The sequence below is a fragment of the Macrobrachium nipponense genome, chromosome 38, assembly GCF_015104395.2.
Source record: "Macrobrachium nipponense isolate FS-2020 chromosome 38, ASM1510439v2, whole genome shotgun sequence".
Lineage (NCBI taxonomy): Eukaryota > Metazoa > Arthropoda > Malacostraca > Decapoda > Palaemonidae > Macrobrachium > Macrobrachium nipponense.
Window position 1 is genome coordinate 34,791,585 of NC_061098.1, and position 19,395 is coordinate 34,810,979.

At 34.6% G+C, this 19,395-nt stretch overlaps 1 protein-coding gene across 1 annotated transcript; it reads right to left on the bottom strand.

The window, feature by feature from the left end:
* Nucleotides 1–14,904: 14,904 nt before the first annotated feature.
* Nucleotides 14,905–15,627, bottom strand: LOC135209785 (uncharacterized). The gene has a single exon (XM_064242565.1). The coding sequence runs from the start codon at nt 15,625–15,627 to the stop codon at nt 14,905–14,907; it is 723 nt and encodes a 240-aa protein (XP_064098635.1).
* Nucleotides 15,628–19,395: the final 3,768 nt, after the last annotated feature.

Here is a 19,395-nt window from a genome sequence, read left to right on the forward strand (position 1 = left end):
TTCCTCTATATAAGTTATTATTTGATTAACTGTCTCTTTTTGTTCAAGCGGATTTTAATATGTTTGAAGGTTTATAGAATTTTCCTTTGATAAACACGCCTTATTTTGCAGGAGGTAAGATAATGTTTTGTATACCCCTAGATGGATATCTTACAATTACACTAGATACAGATCAATGTTTTTTATAACTATAGAGGTATCTGTAAGCGCTCGCTTATCCGGACTTCTCATTAGGGAAGTTCGAACAACAGACGGTGAGTCCGTAAATACAGGATATTACGTGTACTAAAGGAATAAAACAAGATATTCTAATTTTTACGGCGCGTACAGTCGGGCTTAATCCACCACTACTTATAATAACTTATGTATTAAAAAAAACGAGAGCCTGCTCTGATTACTTGATACGGTCGTGTGATTCATAGGGAAATTCCTTTTTAATTCAAAAAGGTATTGGCATAAAAAAAAAAAAAAAAAAAAAAAAAGTATGGTATAAATGATCCAACATCGTTTTTCCTCTCCGCTGAAGTCACTTATGTGGAATGTGCTATGGTTTGAACACTTTGGCAGATTTGACTGACCCTGACTGTTGACTAGATGACACAGTAACCGAGTTTGCTTAAGCACGATTTGTTTGATTCTGATATTTAGGGCTACTGTTTACCATCGGCAACATATCGTGTGTTTTTAGCATTCTGTTGTTGGTTACGTATAAAGCAACGAACGTATGAATGACGAACTATTAGGAATTGAGCGATTACTATTAAGACAAGTTATCTCTACTGCATTCAATATTAACTGTTGCACTTACTGTTGTTTACTTCATTCTTTGCTAAAATTTGAAATAGTGAGGGATCCTGGTCAGCGCATTTAGCCTAATGAAAGTTTTTTACAGACATGTTATTCCTTGCAATCCAGCCGTATTTTTAAAGTTAAGTTGAGTCATTGAGGTTCGATATTTTACGCATAACTAAAAGCTGAAACTGCGATCGGGACTTTGCAAAGGAGCTTTTATTGTTTGACCCAAAATAGTGTTACCTCTAATTTATCTAGATTTGTACGGGTGTTCCACTTGTTTTTGTGTGTTTTCTAATCACTACGGTGCCTAACGACCCTATCCAGCATCTCTATAATACAGACGTCCACTGCGTAAACGATATTCACTGTTTAATATGATTTGTTACGTAAAGGCTTAATAATCACCCAAAATGATAAAATTAACACAGTATATGATTATGATATTTCAGTAGAATTTCTGGAAACAGAAACTCAAAGATAAACACTCGCAGTAGCGAAATCTCAATGATGTAGATATTTCTGTAAAAAAAGTAAGATTAAGAATGTCTCGTAACTTCAGCCACAGGAATAACGAAATTCGACCTGTAAAGGAAACACTCAAAGTACTCCAAATGAATAAAAAATTGTACTTAGCTTGCTTTTGTGGGAAGTCCACGGTGTTCCGATAACGACACAACTGGCCTTGGTCCTCCTTCTCTATTTAGCGTATGACCTGGTTTTTTGGCTTGATTTCCCCCGTGCGCGATGTTTGGATGATTCGAGCCCTTGAAGAATCGATGCTGTAGACGCGTCCAGTTTATTTCTTGAAGTGCCGGAAACGCTCAATAACGATGTTTTCTTGAATGATTCTAATGAGAGACGAAGCTTGCGTTGCCGTAGGAAAAGACACGTCGGGTTTTGTTTCTTGAAGTTATTCACTACTGAAATTGCTCACTAAACGATGATAATAAGTTGCTTGAAGAATCTCTTGCTTTCGTCATCGTTTGATTCTGATATGATACGTTATTCGTTATTCTTCGGAAGACGTTGAAGAGTTCTTGTTGTTTTCGGAAGTCGCTCACTAAACGATGATACTAAGTGCTTGAAGAATCTGTTGCTTTCGTCGTCGTTGACTTCTGATGATACATTATTCATTATTCTGGTTTTTCTTCGGAAGACGTTGTAGAGTTCTTCTAGTAATCTGCCACCAATATTAGGGCTGTTGCCTTGTATAATAAGGCGCCCTATGAGTAATGTTAGACTTGCGATAATCTTAGCTAAGTCGGTTGGTTATGTTAGACTGCGATAATCTTACGCTCTTAAGTCGTTGGTTATGCACTTCCATACTCATTGGAGTGTCTTGGGGTTTGTAGATCACTTATGAAGTCGGTATTATCTTCTTTGGTTATGACGACGATGTATTAAATCCCATGATGATTCGGCAATGATGTGAGGTTCTAGTAGAAAACATGAAGTATAAAAAAATACTTATTATTCTCTGAGATTACATGATGAAGTTCAGAGGAAATTTGTATGCGTCTTCTAATGACGATGGCTTGATCGCTTTCTGCAATGATATGGCTAATTCTGTTCTGTTCTCTCTACCATCTCGGTTACAAGTCATAAGGGAAGCAAACAGTAGCTCGAACATATGAACATACATACAAATGAGACACATTAGAAATCACGTAGGCCGTTTGAATTATAGGTTGCGGTAGTTGTCTCAAGCAGGAAGCTTGGACTAATGTTTTCAAAACAAATGAATGACTACAGGTGACGGCACGTCACCTTAGCCTACTTTACGTCATCTTAGCGTCTGTAGTCTGATCACATTCCTGCAAGCAGTCTGGTTGACCCTTATAGTTTTAGTCTTTTATATATATGGAATAACATTCCATATTTTTTATAATGTAATCACTTACATATATATATATATATATATATATATATATATATATATATATATATATATATATATATATATATATATATATATATATATATATATATATATATGTAAAAACTCAAACTTCAGACAACAGCAAAATGCTATCCTTTGTTTATCACAAACAATATATAAGAACAAAATCTATGGCCAAGACAAATATTATAGTTAAGTATTACCTTTCCTATCTAGATCTTAGCACTAATCAATTTAGCTTTCGAATAAATATAGATTAAAACCAACCAACTAAACTTGGAGTTACATTTAATCATATCATTCAGTAAACTAAGGATAAATAAATCTATATCCGTCACTAAAACTGGGAATGAAAATATTTATATATATAATTTGCTAACTCGGAATCATTCGCTAAACTAGAAATGAATTATAATTATATCACTGGCTAACTGCGAGTAAATTTAGTTGTATCATTCACTATACTGGGAATGAAATATAGTTTTATCAATCACTATATATGGAATAAACTATGATTATATCCTGAACTAAACTGGGAATAAAATATCATCATATTATTCACTATACTGTAAAAATATATTTACATCTTTCATTATACTCTAACAAAGTTTATATAATATCATCATTAAACTTGTAATAAATTTTCAAGTATATAATTTACTAGACTGAAATAAAAATATAATCATATTACTCAGTAAATTGTGCGTAAATGTTAATTATAGCATTTGATAAACTAGGAATTGCATAAGATTCCATAATTCACTAAGTTGGAATATAATTCATTAAACTGGGAATAAAGTATATCTTTAGCTAAACTGTGAGTAAAATTTTATTACATAAATGTAATTTTATTATTTCACTATGCTTGGAATAAATTGTAATTATGTAGGGGTCCAATCTGTAGGTAAGAGAGGCTAGGCAGAATATCTGAGAATTAATCTAACACGAGTGAGAGGTACCAACCATGTATCCGATATTGAGATGTAAGGACCCAAGTATTTATACAACAGAATTTGTTGTTCAAAAAAATTATGGACGACTTCTTCATTGTTCATATGGTTCTGATATCTGTACTATCGCAGAAGACTTTGATGAGTCAATGAAATGTAAATAAAATGAATGCCAGTGATATAAAGATTAGCTAATTAATTATTACGCCTAAACAAAATAATGATAACATTTTGGAAAAAGTTCAGCTAATGTCTTCGGGTAACTTGAAAAATACATCTGGTGCGTAACTAAAAAAAATTAAGTAATTCTGAACGTCAGCTGAAATCTATTTAGAAATGATGAAATCCCCAATTTATAGTGAGTTGTCTTGAGTCGATGCACCATAAGAAGTTATGGCCAAATTATAACTCGTATTGTAATGCACTTCACATAAGTGTACGAACAATCTCATACGTAAACTGGTACGCAATGGAAATATACGTAAGTAATCTGTCGCACAAAACTGGAAATATGTCTGCGTGAATCCCATCCTACCAAAGTCTTCATTTATTTCAGGAAATGAGATAGCTCATATGAAATCCCTGACTTGAACCTTGTTAATCACACTGGGCCAAAAATTTGACAATCCCGTCCGTCAGGAAGCCCACCCTCCTTCCATCCTAACCCAGGTGTATCGTAAATGAGCGATTCTTTACGCCGGTCTGGGCAGCTATGTAATTGGATAGAATTGCAAGTGTTCATATAATCAGCGCAATTGAATTACAGATGCAGCCTTACAGGGACCAATCTGGGTGTTTCTTTCGTTCAGATGTGGATTAGTTAATTAGACCAATGTTAAGTATACACAAACTATTAATTATTTTTTAGATAATTTTGATCACCGCAAATGGATTCGTAATTTGTATTTTGCAAGACAGGAACCATTTTAGGAGGAAATATGTCTCTGTGAATATACAGGTTGGTTATTCACACAAATGCTAATTAATATATATATATATATATATATATATATATATATATATATATATATATATATATATATATATATATATATATATATATACAATATACATATATACATATATACATATATACATATATATATATATATAATCTATATATATATATATATATCATATATATATATATATATATATATAAGAGAGCGAGAGAGAGAGAGAGAGAGAGAGAGAGAGAGAGAGAGAGAGAGAGATAGATAATCAATAATTATGTGACTGTGTCATCGTGTATAATCAATGTTAGAAGGGAAGAAAATGAAAAGCTAGGAAAAATTTACTCGTTTACTAAAAGCCAGTCTTATGTAAATTTATGTTTGACTGTAGAAATAATGAAAAGGGCCTTCATGGGTGCCAAGTAATTTCGAATCAGCTATTCGTTGCTTAGATGAATGCACTCAAGAAACCCATTGAGATGAAAGCGAGAGGAGTTTTGACTTCTCTCGTGTGTTGATTTATAAAGAAGAAGAGGAGATTTGTCTACCTACGATGTGCTGGCTATACACCTCGACGTTCCACTCTCACGAGACAGAGATGAAACAGAAGTTACGTCTGTTCCAGGATAAGTGACTAAAAGGAATAGTAATGGTAAGTAAATATCGCTTTCCTTTTATTTTTTTTTCAGACTGGTTGTTTGGTTAAAGCAAGAGAGTTTTCTCATAAACAAAATGAAAAATATTTATTAGTTATAACTCCCCTTCAATTTGTCACGGTGATGTGATACATATACATACATATAGTATAATATAATATATATATATATATATATATATATATATATATATATATATATATATATATAAAGGCACATGCAACGAAGTGGAATTGAAAGAACAGGGTGATTGCTACTAGGCCTATCTATGTAAAGGACCGTGGTGTCGAAAAAGCGTAGCATCCACTATGTGTTCCAGTTTCTTTCCGTGGCATTGGCTTTTATTTTGTTTGATCAATCACGTTCCATGTCTTCGTGATTTTAATTATACAAATTTACATATATATATTTTATAGATATATATCTATATATATATATATATATATATATATATATATATATATATATATATATATTTAAAAAGAAAAAGAGTATGGCCAGCAGAAACTTCAAGCATTTTTTCGTTAAAACTTTATTTTCATCCAACGCCTACGTTTCGGGATACAAATCCCATCTTCAGGGCTAAAAAAAAAAAACAAGGAAAAAAATTAAAATTCTATACATTAAATCAGACTAAAATGGGGCACAGTAATAAATTATGCTATTTAAAATATATATATATATATATATATATATATATATATATATATATATATATATATATATATATATATATATATAATATATATATATATATAATATATATATACGATTAATTAACAATATATCAGTGAAATTCGAATTTTATATAAAAGTAAGACGGTAACTAATTGAATAAGAGATCGACAGTAAAGAGCAAAGCTACTAAGTACAATGAAAATTCAAAATAAATAAACAAACAAAACACTTAAAACACAAACCACAAGTGAACAACCAAGAAAATTACGTTATTACTAAAAACAAGAGAAAAACATTGAATCGTAACAGGCAAAATATTTCGTTTATGATTACAAAAGGAGAAAAAAATTTTTTAAAGGCGGACACAAAGCAAAAAATGCTGAAGTTTCTGCTGGCCATACTCTTTTATTAAAGGAGTCCGACCTTTCTAGAAGCGACAATGCCATTCATTATATATATATATATATATATATCTATATATATATATATATATATATACTATATATATATATATATATATATATATATATATATATATATATACTATATATATTAAATATATATTCATAAGAGGCAAAATAATGCACTCTATAACCAAAGGCTTTTTGGGTTATCATTAAGTAAAACATTTCAATTCTTAATTTGTGTCCTTTTCATTAAAGTTATCATGATGCGTATGATGAAAATTGTTGGATATTTTTGTCGTAACTAATCACTCGCCCCAGATAAATATTTGGTAGCAATAATTATATCCGGATGAGATTATGAGCCACAGGGTAATTGTCGAATCTCATTAACATATAATCAAGCTCTCATCTAATCAATTTTCATGATCCAGGTCCTAATTGATACTCACAAATTTTATGACAGAATCAAAAAAGTTTATCCAAAAGTTTTGACATTCTTTTGTTTTGTGTCATATATATATATATATATATATATATAATATATATATATATATATATATATATATATATATATATATATATAAACTAGTTGGCGGCCTGGCGACGGTAACTGAAGGCAGGCATTGTTTGAACTATAATATTATTATTTTTCATTGTAGAAAAATGAGAGTAAGAGCATAATTTGGAATCCTCATGAAAAGTTCTATCAGAATGCCGCCTTCTTTCTCTACGAATAGCATGGCCGGATATCTGGTTCAAAAAATAACACTTGGGTAAAATCACACATATTAAATCTACATACATGGTCGGACTTCGGTTTAATTTAGTCTAGTAGTTTTTCGCCGTCTAAGCAAACGTACATGCATACGCACATAGTTCGACCATCAGCTTTATATATATAATATATATATATATATATATATATATATATATATATATATATATATATATATATTATATATATATATATATATATATATATATATATATATATATATATATATATTATGTTAAGGGGTAAAAGACACAATCTAACTAAAAGGAGAGAAATGATATCGAAACCTTCCTGGTTTGTTCCCATCACCTATCATCCTTTTAGCTTGCTGAATTAATCATTAAGTCTTAGGCGAATTCAAACCCCTGATATAACACAACTATAATCTTTTTTTTTTTTTTTCCCAAATAGCTAACATAAGAATTGAATAAAATGAATTAAAGAAAATCCCGCAGAAAATAATTAAATCACCATTACTCTTCCACGAAAGCATCATGTATATAATCAACCCTTTATCCTCACTTGTCATCCCACTACCCGAGTCTTATCAATACACGTCATATAAAAGTCTAGAGAATTCATTTTTAAGTAGCAACAACAGAATCCATCTGAAATAAAGAGACCATAATTATCAGACAATGAAATGTTAAAGTTCGGCAGTAACATTAAGTGTCGCACCACACTTCCCTTCTCAATCCTCTGAAATAAATGTCACGGTTCTAAATGTTCTTTGCCTTTTCCGATGGATCTTTCAACGCCTCGTCGGATCTCAAAGTCTCTTGCGACCACTACTACAGTTTGTCGTCCAATTGTCCCATTATTTCCCATACTAGAGATTATATCTCATTCATTTGTTCTAACGGACATATGGACATATACATGCTACTAAACACACGAATGCACGCACGCTAGTCTATTCCTTGCTTTCCCATTTCCCATGTACACGTCCTATTTAACGGACTGACGTCACAGATCTGTGATTTCGAACTAAGTCAGGTCATTTGCGTGTTCGCAATCTCACCAATACGGTCGGTAATAGTATGGTGCGTAAGCTTGTCTCGACTGTTCCAATGTTTGTAAGCTTCTATTATCACTTGGCACTTAACCGTTTTTTTCACAGTCCAATCTTGTTCATGTCACTCGTTATCAAGCTGATTTCCACTTATTACAAATTTTGAAATAAGCATTTCAATTATATATATTTCAACACATTAAACAATTACAATTGTGTCTGATCGGACCGATTTTTGAATGCTCTTTTTATTTAAGTTAATTCGTAGTGATTTACAATCCTTTTAGTATATTGACTTTCAAAATGTTCAGTGATATATACTTTATATTATGAGATACATATCTAATAATAATAATAATAATAATAATAATAATAATGAATAATAATAATAATATGTATTATGACGCAAGGTTGTATAAAGGACATTGTTTTGATAATATATATATATATATATATATATATATATATATATATATATATATATATATATATATATATATATATATATATATATATATATATATATATATATATATATATATATATATATAAAGGAAGAGGTGTCCAATTAGAAGACAGTCTGTACACACGTTTTATTAAGAAACGTTTCATGTTGTAACCAACCAAATCATCAGTCTGCAATTGAAATTCACAATTAAAATTAACCTAAAAATTACAGTAAAAATTAAATCAACTTAAAAATTACAATTAAAATTTAAAGTATACTCAGAACGTTAAAATAGAGAATTAGGAGATAATTACCTATTCATAAAGAATGAGTGACTGACTAAACATGCCTCAGTGGCGTGGTTGGTATGATGTTGGCGTCCCACCTCAGGGTCGCGAGTTCGATTCTCGGCCATTCCATTGAGGAGTGAGAGATGTGTATATCTGGTGATAGAAGTTCACTCTCGACGTGGTTCGGAAGTCACGCAAAATAGTTGGTCCCGTTGCTGAATCGCTGGTTCCATGCAAACAAACAAAACTAAAAACGATAAGGTCTGCACACAACGTAAACCTCACGCCAGAGAGAAAGGAGAAGACGAGGTATTGATGTTTAAACTACGAGATAGGTGCTTAATGAACAACGACTCTAAAGGGTAGTTAGATGGGTGATTGCTTTGTGGTTCCAATAATAGAGAAATGTTTCCTGTCGATGATAATTTTACAAACACTGCATGTGTTCTTATATTAGAGAACTCTGGATTAGAGATTCTGGTCACTCCTCTGACCCTAAAGGTCACTCCTCTGACTCCTAAAAGGTCACCCCTCCGACCCCTAAAAGTCACCCCTCTGACCCCGAAAACAAAAGGTCACCCCTCTGACCCCGAAAGTCACCCCTCTGACCCCGAAAAGGTAACCCCTCCGACCCCTAAAAGGTCACCCCCCTCCGACCCTAAAAGGTTACCCCTCTGACCCCTAAAAGGTCACCCCTCTGACCCCTAAAAGGTGGTCCCCCACCCCTCCGACCCCATAAAAGGTCACTACTCCGACCCCTAAGTCCGTTCCTCCAACCCCAAAGAACACTCGACCACTAAGGTGATCCCCCAAGCCCCACACCGAAAATTAGTCCTGTTTTGCTTGTGGAAGCAGGAACTGACTGAAGCATGCCAGCCCCAGACTGAAGAACTGCCTTTGTGTTCCAATAGATCTACTCAGACGGAGCCCATTGTTGTTGGAGAGGAGATAGTAGATAATCTCTCTCACCTTCCAAGAGTTGGGAGTATATATATTCAAAGCTGTCAGAGAAGCAAGTATAATGGAAATCAACACATTGATTAACGACCTCTTCAACGACGCCAAAAAATACGAGATGGAAATTTTCCTTAGTGGCCATCTCGGACTCGCCAGTACTCGTTCTTTTTCACCTACTGACTGACAGGTGCCTTTGTATCTCCGCCTGTTAACTTTTCATTTCACTTTTTCACGCATTTCATCTCATTTTTCATATCCATATAATTAAAATAAAGGTGCATTTTCATATCTCTAAATTCCCCCTTTCACTTGCAAAATTTCAGAATTACCTATGGGCTGCTCTATGAGCAAGAGCCCGTGCTGGCATAAGGCCAGCTTAATTAAAAAATAAAAACAAAACAGTCACGGGACGAAAGTCATCGCCAGCAGAGGAGCGAGATGGCTCTTAATCCAACCCCCCCCCCCCCCCCCAACCCCCCCCCCCCCCCCCAAACACCCCCTTTATCCTCCTGGCCTCTCACAGCCATATGCCGAGTGTTATGTGAACCCTATTCCCCCCAAGGTTGCTCTTTGGAATCCCAGCGGTGCCCTTAGAAGCGGACACAGGCGTCTATAGTCAAGAGGTCAGTACACGACCAACGTGGCATTCTTTTCTGTCTTTTCATTACTGTTGTTGGATGTCTGTATCATTCCCCAACTTTCAGTACCGTAACAGGATAGAGTAATTCGACCATCTCTCGCTTTTGCGGGAATTTGGAGTGTGAGACTTATATGCATTTGCAACTTAGAAGGTAAGGCTTCCTCACTGCACTTGATCCCTTACTTTGTGTGACGCACCTGCTTTTATATCACCACCTTGCCTCGTTTCAGATATCAGCATCAAGCATTCCTGACTGTGGAAGGATGGAAATTCTCTCTTTATACGCTCTGGGTTTTCCCTTGGAGCTTGTAAGTTCATTCCAAGTGTCGGCAAATCTGACCACGTGACCTCAGTACTTCGGTCAACCTGGCTATGTTAATTGATTAGGACGATGAGAGTCCTTGTATCCTGCAGGTGCGGTTCTGTAAATATATTCCCTTTAAATTTGAACCTGAGAGTTTATCTTACATTTTCCCTAGAGTCTAATCTCGGCCTAAGCCGTAAAATTGTGAATGTGAACTGGACCTCATCCTTGACTCCTTTGAGGAAGATAGATGCGTTTCACACCTGTGTAAGTGAATAGAGGCCAAGATTCATATTTTATGATCAATAATAATAATAATAATAATAATAATAATAATAATAATAATAATAATAATAATAATACTAATGCTATGCACAAAAAACCTGTGCCCAAAAATTGAATTTTGTAAACCATTTGAAGTCTAAACGTGAAGACGTTTAAGTGACGCGTATTATGGTAGTCTGATCCTTCACACAATAATTAAGTCAAAATAAGAAAATCTCAGATACGATCCTTTAACTTTTGTTGAAACTGAATGATTCTCTCTCTCTCTCTCTCTCTCTCTCTCTCTCTCTCTCTCTCTCTCTCTCTCTCTCTCTCTCTCTCTCTCTCTCTCATATGTTGATAGATTCTTTGCTGGATCGTATCACTCTGGAAAGAAATATCTTCAAGACTATTTAACAATTTCTTGTTCATTTGTTTTGGAAAACACAGGAGTCAAGAGTAAAGTTTACAATTGCCAATTTTTCCTCATCTCCCACTCCATCAATCCCTCTTGATCTAAAAGAATCCCCACCATTACCACGTCCACCACCTACATGGAATAACCCCTTCCATCTCACACGAAACACCAATACATAACCCATCCCTCATGACTTCCGCCTCTCTCCATGATGCAAAGGGCTGCAGTGCAATAGCCAAAGCAACACAGGCGTCCTTGAAACAGATTTCAGAGTAAGTGTTTGGGGTGACTCTCTTTAGGGAACTGGTGACGCTGGCTCCTGCACACGACATGTCAAACAGAGACGGCAATCAGCAATTGTGATGACCGAGTGTTCCTGTTGGAATATGTGAGTGCGTCGTTTGCAGGCTGTAGTGATATTCCCCACCGCTCTCTCTCACTCTCTCTCTCTCTCTCTCTCAAATCGAGCAGAAAACATTCTGGATCATAGATGAAATATTGCTTAATGTATATGAAATAATAAAATGGTGTTATGTAACTGGTAAAAAGAAAAAGGGCCTCAAGGAAATTATATTTTCTATCAGGCCTTACATAAAGTGTTATACATGAAAATGTGCGCAATTTCATGTAAAATACAACAAAAAATAACTCATGTTTGTAGTTTTTATCAATTTTGAAATATTTTCATATAAAATGGTAGAAAATGCAATTGTAAGCTAAGACTCTTACAATCTAGTAACATTTAATCATTTACCTTCATTTTGCAACAAACGGGAAGTCTCTAGCACAATATTTCGATTTATGGTGAATTTTTGAAAAAAAACTTTTTTCTTCCCTCCGCGCGCGGTAACTCTGCTGAAAATCTCTGAATTTCTTCAGTCACCTTGTCGTAATTTTCGCACCGTTTTCTTTTAGGCCTTACATAAAGTGTTACACATGAAAATGTGCGCCATATCATGTAGAATACAACAAAAAAAGCTCATTGTTGTAGCTTTTATCAGTTTTGAAATATTTTCATATAAATCACGATAAATAGGAAAAATTCGACCTTTGGTCAACTTTAACTCGACCGAAATAGTCGAAAAATGCAATTGTAAGCTAAAACACTTACAGTCTACTAATATTCAATCAATTACGTTCATTTGCAACAAATAGGAAATCTCTAGCACAATCTTTCGATTTATGGTGAATTTTTGTTTGAATAAAACGTGTTTTTACGTCCGCACGTTACGAATTCATTCATCATATTGTTATAATATTTTCTCTGTTGCTTGATCGGTTTTACCAAGTTGGTTTATATACCAAAATCATTGCAATTTAGTGTAAAATACAACGAAAAAAATTAACTCATTAGATTTAACTGTTTTGCTCAGAGCGCGATTTGTATACAATTATATATGAATTTTTTTTGCGCTGTAATATATTCCAATATTTGTATATTTTTTTCATTTCTGATGGTTGCATACTAAACTTCATGCAATGACAAAATAAGGAGCCAAAAATGAACTCTTAATCTTAAAAACTAAGCGTGCTGTGATTTTATGAAAAAAACCTTTTTTCCGCTTCGGCGTTAACTCCCGAACGCCGCCGGCATACGACAGGCACTTTTGTAAATAGAGGCTCGGCGTTTAACGGTTAAGGTTCATTGGTTTTATTTTCTGCCTTGTTTTTGCTTTGTAAGATTATGATAAATCATGCTTGTTAAATAAAACTACTTTATTTCCTAAACATATCAGATATTTAACTTGATAAATTTACTGATAAAATTATATTTAAATATCCAGGAATGATTCACTTGATAAGTGAATTTATTGATCAAATTATATATAAATTCTGGTCCAACTTAAGGAGTTCAATCTTTTCATAAATAAAGTTTCATATTTACACTGAATTTTGACATTGTCATTAAGCACTTGACACAATTTAAAAGAAAATTTACAAAAACGATTGAAATGAAATCTAGGTAACAATGACTGAAACTGTTTTAGAGATGTAACTGAATTCGTTAACAAAATATTATGGTATCTCATTTTGGGCAAAACTCATCAACGCCTTGCTTCAAATTACCGATGCTTGCTCGGGCGAGACAGAAAAGAACCAGCACTGAGAAAACCTAATGAAGGACCCGAAGGAACAGAAAAAAAAAAAAAAAAAAAAAAAAAACCTAGAAAAATGAGAAAGAAAAACAACCCTGGTTAAAACAAACTTCTTAAACAGGCTTCTTCTCGGTGGAGTTATTTCACCCACAATAACATCGCGCCGTCGGAACGATTACTGTCATAATAACGGTAATTGATCCTCCGATTTATATCAGGTAAAGATAAAGACGATTTTTATCAGATAAAAGAAAAAACAAAAGCCAATTTATTCATCCAAGACCTAAATTTAGGAGATATTGCAGCCCTTCTTCATTAGACAGAATAACCGAGAGATGGATTGTCGTAACATACATTCATTCACCTGTAAGATAATAGGGGTTGTGATAAAATTAGAGTACTATAGTTCAACAGATTTAAACTGTTAAGATTGTTTACGTCCTTGAGAAAAACCCTGTAGCCACTTCTCTCTTAACCTTTAAATCGTCCCTTCTTAACGTCCTCAGCCATCTCCCAACGGGGCAATATTTGGGACAGTACTTAATGAAACTGACCGTATAATCTTAATCCGTAAACTCGATCCCCACTCTATTTGGTTATTATTTTTGAGACTTTATTTATTGTTATATTTGTTATGACTTTTACCTTTAAATTTTGCATATATTATATATTTCATTTGATGATCTTTTTCATTAAAATAACTAAAAATCGGTAATTACTATTCCTTATGTCTTATGACATTTTCTTATAATGTTGTCAGTTGAGTAAATTCTATTTATTCTTTATTTGATTTTTGAATTTTCTGTCCACCATTACTATCCATTTCCTAAACAAGTTTGTAATATTTTGCATTTCATTGCTCTTTATTTTAGGTTTTCCACTCATTTTCATTCATCAAGTTATGATTTACTTAAATTTCATTTCCTTTTTCATAGTATATTTTGTCTTTAAAACCACACAGTATTCTGCCCTATTCTCTTTTGATTACAATTTCATTGATCCCCATTCCATTTGGTTATTACTTTTAAGGCTGTAATATTCTCTTATGTTTTTTATAATTCATACCTTTTAAGTTTTGCATATATTACATAGCATTTTATTTAAAGATACTTTCCATTTAAGTAAAAAAATCTGGCATCACCATTCATTATTTCTTATGACATTTCTTCTGAAAAATGTATGACATACAAATATGAAAACATAGTGTAAATAAGATTTATTATAACTCATTAATCTACTGCATGTAACAATTTTCACTTTTTATAAGGTTGTTGCATATAAACTCATCATTGGGAGAGAATTAATTTATTTACAATAATATCACAGCAATTGTAATAATATAATTATATACAAAATGTACATTACGAAGAATCTTCGTCGTCAGATGATCTTAGTTCAATAACGAACGAGTCAATATATTTATCAATACATACATCCTTTGCAGCATCGCCTGTTTGCAAGTTTTCGCAATGCTTAACTGCATTTGCCCAGTTTTCAGCTGTCACTGATTGAATTGCTTCTCTGACGAGAGGTTTAAGATCAGCCATTTTAAAATTATTTCTTTTTGCCACATAAGTCTTTACTTGGGCCCAAATCAGTTCGATAGGATTATATTCACAGTGATGTGGAGGTAACCTAACCACTTGATGTCCGTTGTCGCGTGCCATTCTGTCTATAACATAATCATTTCCAATTCCATACGAAAGTGATTTAACCATTTCCAGTAATTCACACTTGTTCAAATTATCACTTGGATTTGCACCCTTATTCTTTAGCCACTCCTTCATGACGTCTTTTTTCTCTGCCATCGTCGGAGGTTTGTCAATTCGTACGGAATGATATGAGGCGTTATCCAAAACAAGGATGGACGATGGCGGTATATTTGGAAGAAGTTGATGCTTGAACCATTCTTCAAACATTTTAGAATTCATTTGATGGTGGTAATCACCATCATTTTTAGATTCAAACACCAATTCTGCATTTGGTACAAATCCTTCCTTAGAGCCAGCATGCAGAATTATGAGTCTTTTCCCTTTTCCAGTCGGTGGTTTCACTCCCGTTGCTTTTTTTGCATTCTTATCCATCCAGCAATAATTCACTGTATAGTTTTGATTTACCCAAGTTTCGTCTATGTATATCACTGAATCACTCCCCTTCTCTCGAATCATTTTCATTTTCCTTAGAAATTTTGTTCTTGCACTAACCACATCAGGCCGTTCTATAAGAAATGATTTTCCGTCCACTCTTCCGTATTTAAAACCCAGTTCTTTTAAAATTATGTGCAAAGATTCCTTGCTTCCACTAAATTCCGTATTTTCTTTAAATTCACATAAGATTTTATCAAGATTAGGTTTTTCTTCTGACAGAAATAGAGAACAATTCTTCGCAAAGTATATCAAAGTCGTCTATGTTTGTCACAGGTTTTGACCCTTTCCGTGTCTTCTTGTTGATGAACGGCGGTAGTGGCAACATTTTCCTCAGACTCCCTTGCCTCTTTACAACAACGATGAATGGTAGCTTCGCTCAACTTTGTTGCTTCAGTGGCACGTACAAACTGCTTGCGACACATCACTAAGTGGACGGCCATTCAATAATTTCTGTGACGAAGTACTTATAAACGAAAAAAGCCACTCGTCGGGCTTTTCCTGGCAGATGACCGCTTGGAGACTCTTCCATGATAAACCGTTTCACAGAGTGCTTTGTGTAGGAATGAATTAATTTCACTACTGACTATTGTTCTCGGTAACCTAAAGCAAGAAGTCATTCTTTTTGGCGCTAAAGTTCTCAGCTAGACCGGGCTGTGGGGCTTATCCAAAGAGTAGCTTAAGAGATAAGTCCTTTAAACTTCATGGTTTAATAGGCTTGGCCCACCTGCATATCGCCTGTCAAAGGTCACAAGAAAAGTGGCAGAGTCCTTCGAAACAACCGTCACGTTTATAAATGCGATTTCTCATTTAATTACAAATAGAATTATAATCACAATATGTGAAACGCGTAAGTTCATCAAAACATGCTAAAGACTTTAAACTACCCATTTATCGATTCTTGTGTTATATAGTAAGGTATTCAAAACTGGATAACTGGTAGATGTGGCAACAGGGTTTTTACCCAAAGTAGTAAAACAATGTATCAGTTTAGATCTGTCGAACTATAATACTTGTACGATAACAAGGATGTGGCAATTCTATGATAACTGTGTGATAAGTTGTTAGATAACACTGTCATGAACTGGTAATAAATTGTCATATTCAATTTGTTACGAGTTCATTAAATATCCTGGTCTTCGCTAATTCAAAGACAAAAAAGGGTTTAGCGCCGCCTCCCCCCCCCTCCCCCCCCCCCCCACACACACACACACACACACACACACATATATATATATATATATATATATATTTTACAGGGCATTGCCTGGGTAAAAGAATTTAACATGAAAATTGGAGCAATGGCTCTACTTCACACAATTTTGGATAGGGCACATGTAAGCAGAAAAATGAGTTAACTTACTCAGTAAATGAAAACCAAAGTAACTGCAAAAGGATGGAAGTAAACGCGATATGTTCACTTACCATATAATTCGCTAAGGAGATCAAAAGAATAAATTTTTATAGAGGCTATCAACAGAGCCCGTATCACTTTACTGGAATTATTTACAATCTCAAACAAGAGTGCCACTGTTTGCTAGCCAGTACTAATGCTAAATAGTAAAAAATGATGCAATAATGAAAAACAGGATATTACAGGAGTGGAGCACTGTAAGCAAGGTATGCTCTCACTGGGAATTCCAGGATCCTTGACCCGAATGCACTGACAGTAAATGTGTTGGTTTGGTGCTGTTGAACTACACATAACTACACACATTGGGCACTTTTACACAGATCTGCAAAGCAGGGGGACATTGTAACAATAGATAATTAGGGAAGCCTCATGTAAAAATCACTAATATTTACTAGAATACAAAGTACCACAAAATCTTAACACTGTAATAATATCAAAATCACTTTATACAAATTAATCAAGGCAATGCTTGTCTTAGACGTAATTATGAGACAAAATATATAATTTCCGCAGCCAATATCACTAGAAACTCTGAAGGAGATTCGATAACAGGAACATGGAATGGGAACAGGAGAACAGTTGGAAGATATGAGAGCAGGGAAAAGTGGTGAAGCTGATAATCAACTTCTAGTCACTGTACATTAGTCCATGGACAACATTTGCGTAGATTAGAGCCAGAACGTCAGTGGAAGAGAGTCGTCACATACAGGTCCTGACCGGGGATAAAAGAATAAAGCACTTCCAGGTTCATGCCAGGGTTAGCACTCAGGTAGCAAGGCGGTTTGTAACACAGACCACCTTCAGAGTGACAGCATCAGGAAACATCAGGATAGGACTTTGAGCCGAGTCCCATTCCAGTGTCAAAGAGTAGTAGAAATAACTAGCCGGGTATGGCTACTGGTGTTCCTCAACAAGTCAACTGCTAGGGTGTAATGCTGGGACAAAAGGCTAGTGCAGAGTACACACTGTAGGGGTTGTTGAAGTCAATATTTGTTTGTTGTCGAAACAATCCGGTCAGGTACCTGAAAAAGATTATTGAAAGCAGCCCAGAAAAGAGATGGAGAGAATGCAAAGAGATGCTAATTAGATCTGAGAGTTAGGGTCTCAAAGTCTGTGAGGTCAGGTCAAGAGGCCATGATGGGTACACATGCGAAAATAATAAGATATGTAGGTGTGATCCTTGTTAACGACTCCTGAGAAACTGACTGGGAAATCAAACAAAGAGAAAAGGAAGGGAGAAGTCCCCAAAAGGTTTCTCACTTCCTGAACTTGGCTTATTTTTGGCTTAAATGCAGGTGGATGAATGGGATTTATTAAAGCAACAGTTATGACTCAGATAATATGATTCAGGGCTAGTTGAACGACAAGGCCACATAAGGGCCAGTGACAGGTATTGTCACACAATGGACATCGTTATGACTGATGAGATCCAGAAACTCAAAAACATCTCGTTCGTCTTTTTACTCTACTTGACTTTAAAAACGGTTGCTGCATATAGAAAGGAATCTGCATATTCCTGAACGAAACACTCTACATGCTTTATGAAGGAAAACTTAAAAGACAAGTGCTAGAGGGATACATGTAACTATATATATATATATATATATATATATATATATATATATATATATATATATATATATATATATATATATATATATTAATATATATATAATTCAAGTTAAAACCTAGCCACCTGGGGGGGCAACCAAGTCCTTATGGGTGCCGGTCCCAGCCCGGATAAATAGGGAGGGTTGGTGTCAGGAAGGGCATCCGGCTGTAAAAATATGTGCCAAAACCAAAAAATGGAAAGAGGTAATGCTAGGGCGTACTCCGTAAACGACGCACAGAGACATCGCCCGTAACTCTGTGGTAAGGCGAGGGCTACTGCATTAGGAGCGGGTGCAGCTAAAGAAGCGAGCTCACATTGGGTTCAGAGTATGTCAGCTAAATGTTGGTCCATGACTGGGAGAGGTAGAGAATTGGCTGACTTGATGAGAGAAAAGAAAGTAGATGTTGTGTGTGTGCAAGAAACGCGGTGGAAAGGAAATAAAGCTAAAGAGTTGGGAGATGGATATAAGCATATTATAGTGGAGCAAATAAACAAGGTAGAAATGGGAGTTGGCATAGTACTGTCCTAGGGAACTAAAGAACTCGGTAATAGAAGTGCATAGAAAGAATGACCCGTATCATCAGATTGAAGATGTGTTATGGAGGAGAGATTCTGAATATTATAAGCGCCTATGCACCACAAGTTGGTTGCACAGAAGAAGAGAAGGGAAATTTCTGGAGAG